Raw genomic sequence first — 14332 nt, 5'->3', positions numbered from 1 at the left:
ATATATAAAGTAAACACATAATATTTATCATAACCTGGTATAAACATCTTAATTTGTCATGTCTGAAAACGTTTACATTCATGAATCCAAACAGCCAACTCAATGCTCGGCTCTGCTCCAGCAGCCAAACTGTATTCCCCCCCAGTCTGTGTCTGCACACAGCACGGCAAACTGAGTGTGTGCTGACACATACTGTCTGAGTGTGCCGTATTTTGTGTTACAACTTTGTATTAAGTTTGTTTTCTTGTCTTTACGTTTTGCTAATAACATGGCTGCACTGCTTTTATTCTTCTTCATGCTGCAGCGTCCCTTTGAAGGGTGACGATGAATGACTCTCAGCACCAACTTTTAAAATCAAACGTGCTAAACATAGACAAATAACATAAACAGAAAATAAAATCAAACATGTTAAAAATAGAGAATTTAAAAAAAGCCAACACTTGATTTTACTCGAATATATATTTTTATTATTGTTTGTTTAATTTAAGACAAAAAAAATTTAATGAATGAGAGGTAAAACTTGAGGGGGTAGGGACAAATAAGTAAATACTTCAGCCTACTCCTTTTCAAACAAATAATGGAATGATATTTTGTAATGATTGTGAAGGCACCTGTTTGAAATGTTTGAAGTAAAAATGAGCTGAACTGAAATTTATTTATATAGCACATTACCAACAGGCTGCACAAATCGCTTTACAATGTGAAATACCACTACAACAAATAAATGCACAACAAAGATGCAGAGAAGAAAAAATAAAAAATGAATAAATATGCTGTGTGAATTTTAGAGGTCATGTGACTTTATGCTGTGTTATAAGAATTTAAACTTATCTTAAAACTGCTGTAAGCCTGTTATACATTAGATTATCTACAATGTGCAGTATCGTGTATAATACGATATTGATTTTATTTTGAGCATTGTTTAATGTGGGAGGTGCAGAAACGCAGCCATCCTGGCCACACAGAGTTTGTGTCCTCATGCTAATCCCACTTTATTCAGGAGTAATGTGTTGTGTAAATTTTACTTCTACGAGTGTGCTGTGTGCACGGATTTTTTTCAAGGGGGAGAATAAAGATGCAGACATTGTTTTATAAACTGTGTTGTTCATATTTGAATCAGTTAGTCAGCCACAGGAACAACACAGTTTCATTACAGTCAAAGCTCACCACAAATCTGTTTGTGGAATGGCCTTCCCAAAGCCGGCTGTGTGCCGGGAAGCCAGCCACTTTAAAAGAACTCTGCTCGAGAGGTTGAATGTCAGGCGGGTTGTTGATGACTACAAAAATGTCCAGTCAAGTTACAACAGAGACACTTAACCAAACGTTAGTGGGGTTTATAAATACATACTTTAGAAACAGTTCATGTATTTTGGATGATCCAAAATAAACTCTTCTTTGTAAAGCTGAACAGCTGTTCCACCCTGGAAAAAGAAAAGCCCCAAACTAACATGACATTCGACCACGTGATGAGTGGATGTAAACATCTGACCACGACTGTAAATATGTACGTTATGTGTGTTTACGTATAGATGTTAACACGTGTGGGCTCGTTACCCCTAAAGTCAGGTGTCCGAGGAAGCTTCCACAGCGTGTGTGTGTTGGTGTCTTTATGAAAAGCAGAGGGACACACTAGTGTAAGATTTCAGCCTCAGAACTAAAGCTAACCGAGAGCGACGCCACCTGAAAACAGGTTTATGTTGCTGCAGTCGGACTCGGCGGGCGACAGAGACTTGTGAGTCAGAACTGCTGAAGTGAAAATGAATACACACATGCACGTAAGTCTTCCCTTCACCTCTTCCTCCTACCCCTTCCTTCTTCCTCGCTTCTTATCGTGCTACTTTCCCCACCCCTTTCTGCCTTTCTTCACTCAGCTCGCTTTGAAGGGAGGAAATTTGCACTTTTGCACAAGCACGAGCAGCAGCAGCAGGCTGGGGATGAAGTGATTCACAGCCTGGAGAAGGGGGAGGGAGGGCAGAGGAGTTTGACACTTCTGCATCATTTCCTTTCACATCAGGTTTACTGTTGTTGCTGCCTTGATCTGATTTGTGTCGTCTGTCTGCCTTCTCACTTACCTTCTGGTGGCACGTTGATACTGTGATGGATCTGAGGGCTCTTGTGATCATCTCTGCGCTCTTACTTGTGACTAATGGTAAGTCTGCTTTATTTTGGGGCAAACTGAATACTAAAAGCAAAGCAGGCCTCTCAGTCAGACCGGTTTGTCTCATTTCGCTGTAACTGTGGATGCATTGTAGACGCAGTGCTTAGGGGCACGAGATAAACTCCTCACTTTGTTGCGAGAGGTCAGTAAAGTCCGTCCTTTCATTTAACTTTGCTTTCATCAGACAAACCTTGATGAGCGAGCAATAATCGAGAGCTTAGAGCTGTAATGTGCAGCTCGTGGTTTGACATGTTGTCATATATTCACCATGAGGATGAATGAACGCTCGGAGCTGATTTTATGCTAACAAACATCAGGTAAAGAGTGAGCGTGTGGAGGACTCTGTGATCACTGCATCACGCTACAACAACACGACCATCTTACAGTGTCAGCCCTGTTGTTGTGCGTGTGTCACTGCTGAAAACATTCAGTGACCTGCATTGTAACCTTTATAGTAACGACTATAAAGGTAGCGGTCACTATGTTACTAACTCACGGGAACACGTCCGTGTCACCAATAATTAACTTGGATATTTTACAGTCCGGAGAGTCTGCTGTATCTCATCGTATTGGTTTCACCTAACTGGCAGCGTCTCCTCTACCACACCACCAACAATGAGCTAAATACTGTCAGCGTCACTAAGAACTCAAAGCTTTGAGCAGCAGCGTCCTGCTCCTCTGCTGAAGGCCTCTTTGTGGAGCTGAACTTAGCTAACAGGTGCTTCCTCAAAAAGTGAAGCAGACCTCCGCAGCAGCAAACACTTATTTTCACCCCACAAACTTAAAATACTAAAGATAGTACAGTACGTATAGTAAAGATAATGTGAATACTGGCCTCCTATTTGTTCACCGAGTTTAACATGTGCACTGACGCCGTGGGCTCCAGTGTCTCCCAGCAGCACAAAGCTGTGGTCCACGGACCCTAAACACTCACAAATACTTTAGACATGGAAACAAAAGGAGCAGCAGGAAACTAGCACTGAGCATGTTTACTCTTTTCAACAACAAAGTCATTTTAACATATCACACGTCAGGCGTTGGAGAGGAACGCTGTGCGTCATGTCATTTGCCATCAGTAGTGAAAACCTGCAGGAGAGTCAAAGATCGGTGTGGCCCAGTCAGCCTCACAATGCACTCCAACAAAAACGGCTTCTGGGAAATAAAACACAGACAAGAGACACACCAGCATGGTGTCAGTGGGTCGTCCTTCCAGTGTCAGTCCGTTTGCTGCTGCGAGTGCAGAGCGCCGTTCCATTGAAGGCGCTGGCGTCTGACCCGCTCTCTGAGACCTCTAATTCATTTCTTCCACTTCACCTTTTTATCCAGGTGATTTTGTGCCGACCGTCGCCACAGCCTGGCAGGTCTGATCGGCCTTTCATCCTTCCATCACCTAAAATCTTGTTTTTAATGAAAAGCTGTTACTGACCGTAAACTGCTGACAGAAGCGTCAATTTGAATTCAAGCATCGCAAAGTTTGTCGTAAACCTGAGAAATTCATTATTTTTCTTATAAAGCCGTGAGCTCGATAACACCAGGACAATAAGAAAATTACTGTTAAACACTCGAACATTAAAATAAATTTAAATATATATTTTAGCCTCTTATTAAACATTTAATTCTTGTCTGTTTCGCATCATCATTGCTCACACGATTGGAAAATGTTGAAAACTATCGATGTGGGATGTTTAAATCTGATTTGCTTTAAGGTTGTTCAGGTTCTGTGAACATCATGCAACAACAATGCTGAATATAAATTACAGGAGACACCCACACTGCATGCAGGAAGTTTTCAAGCATCGTTTTTACACTGTTTTATTTTGTGTGTTTGCACCAAGCACGCGTGACTGCAACATGGTTTTAAACTTGTTTTAAACGGGGAAAGAAGTAAAAAACAGAATAAAATAACACCTCAAAAACAGACAGAAGATGGTTACAAATAACGTGAGAATAAAGAGACCAGATGCAGATTATTCACATCCATTAAAATAAGAGAGTTCAAAGGTTAAATGTTGTCTGCTGCACATTATTTCATGCAGTGCGTGATGATGCAAACAATACAGAGCACAGCTAAAGGCCACCGACACAAGCACAAATCCTCCCTGCATTTACAATCCTGCTGGTTTTACTCAGCGTCAAAACCTTCGTCGTTATCTTAGTGAACTAGGAAGCTGTTAGCAAAGTATCGCCCAAATCATCCTTTGTCTTCATCTTTCTTTTATTTTGGACTGATTTTAATCTGAGCACAGGAAAAACATTTCTGGTGCCAACTCGTCATTAATGTGTGCTGCTCGTATGACTCTTGTCTTCACCAACATGCTGATATTGTGATATCCCAGCAGCTGGGCCGAGTTTGTCCACCACTGACTGCGTATTCAGGGTGCTGCGTACTATTGTGTCGATCGCTAGTCTGGAATGGATAGTGATGAGAAAAAGATATTTTTCTAACCAAAATAAAAAATGCTGTCATAACACCAATGCAACAAATCAATGGTAAACTGCTGTGAACTGTAAAACGGTCATGAACTCATTTTTATTACAACCGAGTATCACCAGCGCTCACACCACAGCGCAGTTACAGCCTGTGCGATGTGTTGTAGCTGCCCTCTTTCAGGCATCAATGATGCACTGCAGAAACAACCGTCAGCTGGACTTTTGATCTTATTTAATCTACAAATCTTCATGAGTTTAGTTACTAAAGTAAATATATGGAGAGATAACGATGTGCTGTGAGTCATTTTTACAGGTAATAATTTACCTGGAATGAGACAAAAGCTAGAAATGACATCAGTGAGTCTGAAACCTGCTTTAACTGACAGAGAAAAGCGCACTCTTATTAAACACTAGTTTTACTGGCAGATACGATTTAGCACCGCGTTCGTCCACTAATCTGAGTATCGCTCCCGGTTTCTGCAGAGTTCCTTCATATCTTTGAGCAAGTTACTGAACTGTTGATTATCTGTTGGTGCGAGTGTGTGTAGTAAAGGTAACAGAAGAAGAAGCACTGTATAAATGTGTGATTGTGGCTTGTAGTGTAAAAGCAAGTGCTGGAAAAATATAGCGTACTTAAATACCCCCCACAGATACTTCAGTATCGGCGCGTTACTTCAGCAGCACAATGATCCTGAGCGGTGGATCGATAACATGAGACAATGAGTTCGAGATATTAACAAAGACTCATTTTGAGCAGGAAGAGGGAATAAAATCAAGGTGAATGCAAGATGTGATGTTAGTTTAGACCACAGGTGTCAAACTCTGGCCCGCGGACCAAATTTGGCTCGCAGCCTAATTACATTTGGCCCGCGAAGCCATACCAAATGACTATTAGAGCTGGCCTACTGGTATTATACAGCTAATATATATATATATTGTTTAGTATTAAGCTTTGCTTGTTCCATATTCAGTGTTTCAGCAAAAATTGAGTCCATAAGAAAAGATTCATTCTTAAATCTGGAGGAAGTTTTTTTTTTTTCAATAAATATTAACGTTAGCCCGTGACTTTGTTCCAGTTTTGAATTTTGGCCCACTGTGTATTTGAGTTTGACACCCCTGGTTTAGACCGTCTACAAAGGTCACCTGTGGTGCTTTCAGGGTCCTCGGATGATCGCTGCCCGACACTGTTGCAGAAAACAGAGAAAATGCTTCAGAGGGGCCGTCAGCCTCTTTGGCCATTTTGATCTGCTTGTCGTGATCCACACAGACCTCGACTGTGACACAAGCCAAATGATAAAATAAATAAGAAAAAAATACCAGTAAAAATAAATTAAAAATAACATGCATACATATGAAATGTTTTGTATGTATTCCAGAAAAAATTAGCATATTTTATTAGTAAGATAAGTTTGAAATGTGGGTCAGTCTGTACTGTTCATCTTTATATAAAAAGGTCTTATCTGTACATGTTTCCCTACAGCGGTTTAGTCGTGCACATAGTTTCACTTCTGTTTGCAGAGGCTTTGAAATCCATGCCGCTGAAACTTGTGTCACCACTACAGCTCAGCGGCACCAAATAGAAGATGGTTTCTGGTGTTTCAAGAATAAGAAGGTGATATCTAAAAACACATCAGAGCTCACGTACCTGCTACTAGTTTACTAAGAAAGTCATCGCTGATTAAAAACTAAATATCCATCAATGAACTTTGATGTCATTTTTTACAGTTTGTTACGGCTCTAAAAAATAACATTTCCAACATGCGGGACAAAATTCACAAAACTATAAATTTGTAGCATCAAGTCTTTTCTTCTGGTTTCACCAATTTCCAAAGTGCTTTGAGTACACTGTTAAAAAAAAACATCTTATAAAACCGGTAATAGTCCAGCAGCTGGGGCGCCAAAATACCACCGCAAAATAACTTCCTCATGAAAATACGGTTATTTCCAGTAATGTAAATAGGGCTCACTTCACATGGGATTCTGTCTTTTCCAAGTGCTTTTAGACATTAAATTAGGAACATTTTAATGTGATCAAACAATGAAATTACCTGTAAACAAGGTCACTGAATGTGGCAATATGAATCATAATACTTAAAGGTACAGAAATATACAGTTAACGTAAATAATAATGGATTGCATGCCCTGGGTCAGACCGACAGAGGCGAGGCCTCTTTATTGTGGTTTATTTATTTACAAAACTGTAAAATGCAGTAAAATACTTTCACATTAGGATTTTCCTACAGCGCAGTCATACCCGCAACCTTGTGGTTGTTAGTTCACATTTATTGGCCGATGCTTAGCGTCATGTGTCCCAACATCCAATGGCATGTCACATTGTTTTCATGGCCACACCCTCCCCCCAGGTGCAGAGGCCTCTTTCTGTTCAGGTATGTTGGGAATACTTTGAGATTTATATTAATTGCAATTCCTACCTCTACATTTATTTTTTAAAATATATAATTAGCACAGCGTGGCCGTGCAATGTTTTATGTTTTTATTCCTATTAATTATATTTTCACTTGTTACCTCTGAATTATTGAATCAGACCTGGATGACATGAACTTTTCAGCAAACTTACAATTCAAATGCTCCTTTAATTATTGATTATTCTCATTAATTTTCGATTTGCTCTCACATAACAGACAAATATTTGTGAGATTATGATACATTTCTGAATGTATCTTTACAATCTAAATATGCACATGTACAAAAAATATATTTAAAAAACAAGTAAATTGTGTTTTACTATATTTACAGTGATGTTATTTTACCTTTGACATGTAAAGTCACCGTCTACTTATGTAAATGTAATGATATTCTAGAAAGACAAAACTGTAAAATATACAGTAAGATGCTGTGACATTACTATTTTTTGGAACAGTGTAGAGCAGGTCCTGAATGTGCGTCTGCAGTTGATGAGGATCAAAGGTTTATATGCTGTAATCTGCAGGAGCTTAGCTGGGTCATAGTCAGCTTCACAGCAACGACCGTCCAATGGAAGATAAACTTTAAGGATGCTGTTCCTTGAAAAATCTTTTCGTTTGTTGTTTTTTATTTTCTCACAAACATAATCTTAAAGAATATCTTTGTTTCTCTTGTAAATGTATGATTTTGTTCCATGTTTCTTGTAACTTTATTCTTCCCTGCAGGTCGTCTTCATAAGGTTTGATTCACAGCGTCTCTAGTCCACATACTGAAGTCCACAACAGGGGGACACATTCATTATTGTTGTACTTTTGTTATATATACTAACTGATATGTGTCCTCCAGGAAATACCCAAACTCCAGACCATACCCAAACTGAAAACTACACTGTCAGCTCCATTTCCCTGACTAGCAGTCCTGTGACAACTGCCACCACCTCTAAAACTACAAACGTTGTGAATAAAGCGCCCAATGCAGTCACTTCTTCAGCCAAATGTAAAGGTAATGTTGTGGTAATCCTGCATTTTCTATCCACCGCTTCCTGTTTGGTCAAAAAACAAAAACAAAAAAACAAACACAATTCAGGCATCATTTGAAAGATGTGTGTCAGATCAGAGAGCCATAGCTGGATTGGATTGAAGGCAGAGATCATCAAGGTGACAGCGTTACTGAGAGAGTACAGGGCTCTAGACTAACTTTTTGCCATGGGCGTACTGGCACAAAAGTTAGGCGCACACAGATTTTCTAATAATTGATATAATATAATGTGTTTTTCTGGATACACTGGGCTTTTTCAGCATTCAAAGATTGATGACACCATCTCAGAGCACTGGCTATGAATTTCAGAAGGATCAGGCCTTAACAGAAAAGTTAGCAATAGTTCTTTTCCTATCACAGCTACATCCACGTCTGTCGTGCCTCGGCTGCTCACTAGGGCTGGGTATCATCACTGATTTCTATAATCCATTCGATTCTGGTTTTCAAAGTCCTGATTCGATTCAACTTAGCCTCAGACAGTCAGAAATATTATAACTCTGATCATTTATCAGCACTGACTTCATCAGAATTGTGAACATCACAGCAGATGCCTTTGTGTGAAAGTAACTGAGAATAAAACACAGAAAAACATGAAGGAGATTTTGCTGGTCATGCTTTTTATAGCAGATAACCTTAAAAATATTCTGCAATGTTCTGCATATAAAGTTTAAATTTCTTCAGTACTGAACAACAGAAAAAATAGGCTTTCTTGTCCGAGGTCATTTAAGTGAAAAAGAAAAAGACAGCAGCCACAGCCTGTAAACAACGGTAGACTGGTGGGTAATAAGTGAATGAATAATACAGAAAACAGAGATTGGAGACGGAAACTGTTCTTGAAGTACAGAGAGAGAGAGAGAGAGCTAGCTGTGCATGGATGTGATTTTAATAGTCGTGGAAGCAAAACAGCAAAATTCATGACGACATTGATCAAATGTGAAGCGCAGTTTGCTGCTTCTTTTGCTGCTGGCTCGGTGAATTTTGGTTGGAGAGACAAAACCTGCAGCTCAGAATCGGCACAAAAAGACGTAAACACAGCGGACCGGACGCATCAGGATCGCTGAGCTCCGACAGCGTGTCCGTCTACGAGCCGTCGGGTGAGAAAGCCGAGAAAGACAAAGCTGATTCTGATGCGTCGGTCTGTGTTTACGTCTCTGTGTGGAGTCCGTGTACCTGCTCTCATCTGCTGTTTGGTTGTTGTTGAAATGGTTTTGTGAGCTTTAATCTGAGAATCTGGCGTTTCTGGCAAAACACAGTTATATTTAAAAGTCGATTCAGGATTTAATGAATCGATATCGCTTTATTCCAGCTACTCACCTCTCTCTTCCACCTGCACTTTCAACTGGACCACGGCCAATCAGAGAGGTCCCGCCCCTGACTATCTCTGATTGGTTTAGTCCACTATAGGGGCAAAATGTGTGTCTGTTGTTGACCACAGGGAAGGTTGCAGATTTTTTTTTTTTTTTTGCTACCCGAACATTTGGTCGCACAGGTGTTATAAATGGTATTTTTTTAGTCGCACCACTGAAAAATTTGGTCGCATTTGCGACCAAATTGGTCGCACTCTAGAGCCCTGGAGTAGCAAACAACATGCCAGCCTGTGCTGTGGGTCAAAGGCTGGTCTGCTCTCTGCAGATCTTTGTAGATGTTCAACGGTGCCAATTTCATGTCGTGTGGTTTGACTTGTTTTTTCTCTGCAGACTTTAAGTTGTGCATTTAAGAACTGCAACACATGTGATACTCTTTTAAATTTATGATCGACAACCGAAACCAGTTGTGATCTTGGAGTCTAGACGGCACTGAGGGAAAATAAATACATGAATCTATATTGATTCTGTTAATTTATGCCAGGCCTCAGAAACACTAGCAAACATTACCTGTAAACATGGGTCGTCACTGCACTCACAAACACATTTAGGGTGGAAATGATGCTGTGGTTTCCCTTAGTGCAGCTGACAACTTGTTTTCTATAAATATGCTGAAAAAAATCACAGGAAGACTTGGAAAACAAGAAATCAGATCTCAGTGGGGAAACAAACCACGCTGGATATCTAAACTGATATGGCCCGGGGAGTGAGAAGATCTCACACTGTTTGATGGAAATGTAAATTATCACCCTACAGAGGACTGAATTCAAAGATAGGTGCTGCGGGCTAGTCCATTTTACCTAAATTTCTTTGCAGCAATAGAGCATGCACACAAGCCCCCATGTGTTTGTATGCATGCCTGACAACATTGGGACATGCTCCTAATGAGGAGGAATGTGTACCAGTGTAGGGTCCAAGGGTGCAAGCATTTCATCCTGAAAGCTAATGGCAGTCAGGGTGCTGTTGCCAAGCCTGTAGAGGCCTGTGACATCATGTAGATGTGTCCCTAGACCATCACTGATGCAGCACCAAATCGGTCATCCAGAAGAATGTTACAGGCAGCGTGCTTCTCTAGACCCTCTCACGTCTGTCACATGTGCTCAGTCAACATGCTGTCATCTGTGAAAAGCACATTGTGCCAGTGGTGGACCTGCCAGTTCTGGTGTTCTATGGCAAATACCAGTCCAACTCCATGGTGCCAGGCAGTGAGCACAGAGCCCACTAGAGGCAGTTGCCTGCTCAGGCCACCCTCGTGAAGTCTGTTTCTGATTGTTTGGTCAGAACAATCAGAATCGGTTACCTGCCAAAGGATCTTTTGCAGCTCTGGAAATGCTCATCTTGTTCCTCCTTGCACAAAGGAGCAGATACCGGTCCTCCTGATGGATTAAGGACCTTCTACAGCCCTATCTGCCTTTCTCTTGGACTGTGCTGGGAGACACAGCAAACCTTTTGGCAATAGCACTTATTGATGTTCCATTCTGGAGGAGTTGGACTACCTGCACAACCTCTGTGGGGTCCAAGCATCACCTCATGCTATCGGTAGTGACACCAACCTTAGCCAAATGCAAAACTAGTGAAAAAACAGTCAGAAAAGATGAGGAAGGAAAAATATTGGCCTCCACCTGTAAAACCATTCATGTTTTGGAGGTTGTCTCATTCTTGTTCCTGAACATGTTGGTAATGTCGTGAACACAGTAGAAGCTGAAACTAATTAATGACCCCCTCTGCTACTTAACTGATGAGAGCAACTTCCCAAAAGCCTAACTGGCTTCATGCTGTACTCTGATAAAAACGTGGAGCAGTCTGTGTAAAACCACATTAATGCTACATGGCAGGTTTAGGAGCAACATATGCAGATTCTTCACAAAAATGTTAGTTATTTCAAAAAGATGATGCCAAACCTTTGTACTATTATCAAATAAATAAATTATCTGTATACTATTGCGTTAAACTATTATTTGTACTTTACACAGAATACCAGCTTTTATACATACAGTATATGTGCTATTCAGATAATATGTGTGTTTTCCTGTTTGTGTGTGTCCAGCTGAGAAGGACGCGGCACAGCTGAAGACCTACAAAGTGATGACAGCGTTGCTCTTCTGCATATTGCTCATCCTTTTCCTGATGCGCTTCACCAGGCCTACTGTAAAAGCCCTGCAGAAGAGATGTGAGTACACACACAGTCCACAGGTCTTTTTCAGAATAAAATAGAATAGATGACGTGCTGTTGGAAGACTTCAGATTCAAATTGAAGTCATTCAGATAGTGAAATCCAAGAAAGTTCATTCTGCTCATCTGGAAATGGCATTTTCAATGAGGGGACCATTTCGTTAATCCAAGTGACTTCTTTAGTCTCAGCTGACTCCAGGTTTCCCCAAGATTATAAACAGTACATTTGCACAATGACCAATAGGATCATTTTGCAAAAAATCACCCCAAGGATCTGCTCCATTGGCACAAGCAGAGTAATATAGTGTACACTGGTAAGTGCCAGGAGGATCAAGGAGTCGAGGAGACCATCTCTGGAAAAGACCATCTCTGAATCAAGGAGGGGGCCTAAGGGTACAACTGTCACCATCTTACAATGATGTGATTGCAGCCATAGTCATCTCTGTGTGGATGGTACTCATGGTATTGATCAGTGGTCATGTGACAATTTGCATATTAATGATCATGCAACTGACCTCACAGCCCATTGTTAGCCAGTGGTGCTAGATTTGGTCACTTTGTAAATGTACCGATGAATAGAATCAACTTTCTGGGAGTGTTTTTAATTGGCACACAACAGAGAAACCAGAGTATGGCATAGCTAACGTGCTGACACACATGTTCACTGTTGATTTCCAGTTTCAGACAGGAGGCAGAATCGTTGGATAGGACCAACACAGAGTCACAGCGGTGAGTCATGCACTCTAAGTCTCAGCTCTAATATCATTGATCACATTGTATTGTATTGTATTGTATTGTATTGTATCTTTATTTGTTTCAGACATATAAAACAAAAAACAATATATACACACTACATATATTTTCATTTACAGATACGAATATATATGTAGATACACACACACACGTATGTGTTCAGATAAACAAAAAATATATAATGAAATAAAACAAAATCGTCTGACATAATGTAACAATGTTTGGTCTGAAAAGGAGTAGGAAGAAGTATGAACATACTGTATTTCAAAATAGTACCCTGTTTGATATATGGTCATGTAAGAAGTGTTTCACAGGACTCAATGGATCCGATGGCTTGTGGATCTCCTGTTTGTAACAATGTTGCTTTAGATTGTTTCCAGACATTTGCTGTCTTTGGTTTTTACCAAATATGGAATTGTGCATTATGGCCAAGGATTTCATTTTTGGTCTCATTGATCCAAACACTGTTCCAGAAGTCTTGTGTTTTGTTCATATGCAACTTTAAGTTGTGCTTCCGTGTTCTTTTTTTAAGAAAAGAGGTTTTACCTGGAAATCCTTCCAAAGAACCTATACTTGTGGAGTCTTTTTCATATTGTACTATAATCAGCATTCACAAGCCTGAAGATTAAACTGAGATGTTGCTCCTGGGTGTTTTGACATTTCTTTGAGCAAACCCAGACATCTTGCAGTCCTCGAGTGGACCATGAACTATCTAAGCCATATCTATCCATCCATCCAAATCAGGGGCTTATTCCATTGGTCACAGGGCAAGAGGATGGGAACACTCTGCATATGACTGATTGTAATATATAGAGACAGACAACCATTCAGCAAGTAAATTATAACTTAGGGCCTTCTTGCTATGAGACAACAATGGAAACAATCACATCACCACGCCACAACCTCCTCTGTATAGCATAATACTCTAGAGTCAAATGTGAGGCCATCTGAATGACAGGTAAAGCTTGACTCAAATTGGGTCAAATATGAGGAAAAAAGAAAATCTGAAAGGTCGACCATGAAAACAATCAAGGTGTTGCAATGGTACAAAGTCCAGACTTCAAAGCGTTTGAAGAGGTCTCTCTCCTCCAAGTCTCTGTTAGTACATGACTCAATAATTGATCAACAAATCGATTTACTCTGCCTTACAGAAACCTGGTTGCAGCAGGATGATTATGTTAGTTTAAATGAATCAGCACCCCCGAGTCATTCTAACTACCAGAAACCTCGAAGCACAGGCCGAGGGGGCGGTATTTAAAAGTAGAATGGGAGGCAGTGTCACGTTCAGTTAACGGACTGATGCACAGACCAGAAATCCTTGTAGAGAAGACAGTTTATTGATACAGACAACACCAGGTGATACTATATACAATGTGCTGGAGGGAAAGGAAGGGGATCAGACGCGCTCCAAAGAATCACTCTCCTCTCTCCACAACTGGGTTACACAAATCCACACACTCGTCCACGAGATGACAGGCAGGCAGGGAAAGGTCCGGGAAAGATCTGTACACATAAACTTTAGTTAGAGGCGAACAGATGGAAACAACTCACAGATTCTGATCCTCAAACTACTGAGCGACTGATGCTGATAGCTCAACGATCCAGCGACGATTAGCACAGTGCTGCTATCTTAAGTAGGGCTCACGATTATGCAGATAGGCAGCAGGTGTGGAGATGGCAGGTGCGTGGCCCGGGGAGGGGAGCCCATAATGAGCATCGCCCCGGCAGGAGAGAGAGAGAGCAAAAACATCAAAAACACATGTTGCCTAATACAGGATCAGCTGGTGAGCACAGGCACCATGACAGGCAGAGCCTTCAGTTTTCAGGCCCCTCTTCCGTGGGACCAGCTTCCAGTTTGATTCAGGAGACAGACACTATCTCTACTTTCAAGATTGCCCAATGCAGTCACTTCTGCCGGGGATTCCCATGATGCATTGAGTTTTTCCTTTCAGTCACCCTTTTCACTCACTATGTGTTAATAGACCTCTCTGCA

General features: G+C 40.8%; 1 protein-coding gene across 1 annotated transcript in view; it reads left to right on the top strand.

The window, feature by feature from the left end:
• The first annotated feature begins 1914 nt into the window (after window positions 1–1914).
• The window catches only part of cd5 (CD5 molecule), a 14333-nt gene continuing 1915 nt past the window's right edge, over window positions 1915–14332 (top strand). The window contains exons 1-4 of the mRNA XM_005753372.1: window positions 1915–2149; window positions 7859–8014; window positions 11462–11584; window positions 12265–12315. Coding sequence (XP_005753429.1) covers window positions 2098–2149; window positions 7859–8014; window positions 11462–11584; window positions 12265–12315 — 382 coding nt within the window. The 5' untranslated portion in view covers window positions 1915–2097. The remainder of the gene's footprint in view (window positions 2150–7858; window positions 8015–11461; window positions 11585–12264; window positions 12316–14332) is intronic.

This window comes from Pundamilia nyererei, unplaced genomic scaffold (assembly GCF_000239375.1).
Source record: "Pundamilia nyererei isolate P.nyererei 1_Seehausen unplaced genomic scaffold, PunNye1.0 scaffold00424, whole genome shotgun sequence".
Lineage (NCBI taxonomy): Eukaryota > Metazoa > Chordata > Actinopteri > Cichliformes > Cichlidae > Pundamilia > Pundamilia nyererei.
Note: the sequence above shows the minus strand (reverse complement) of the source record. Positions and strands in the feature narration are given on the sequence as shown.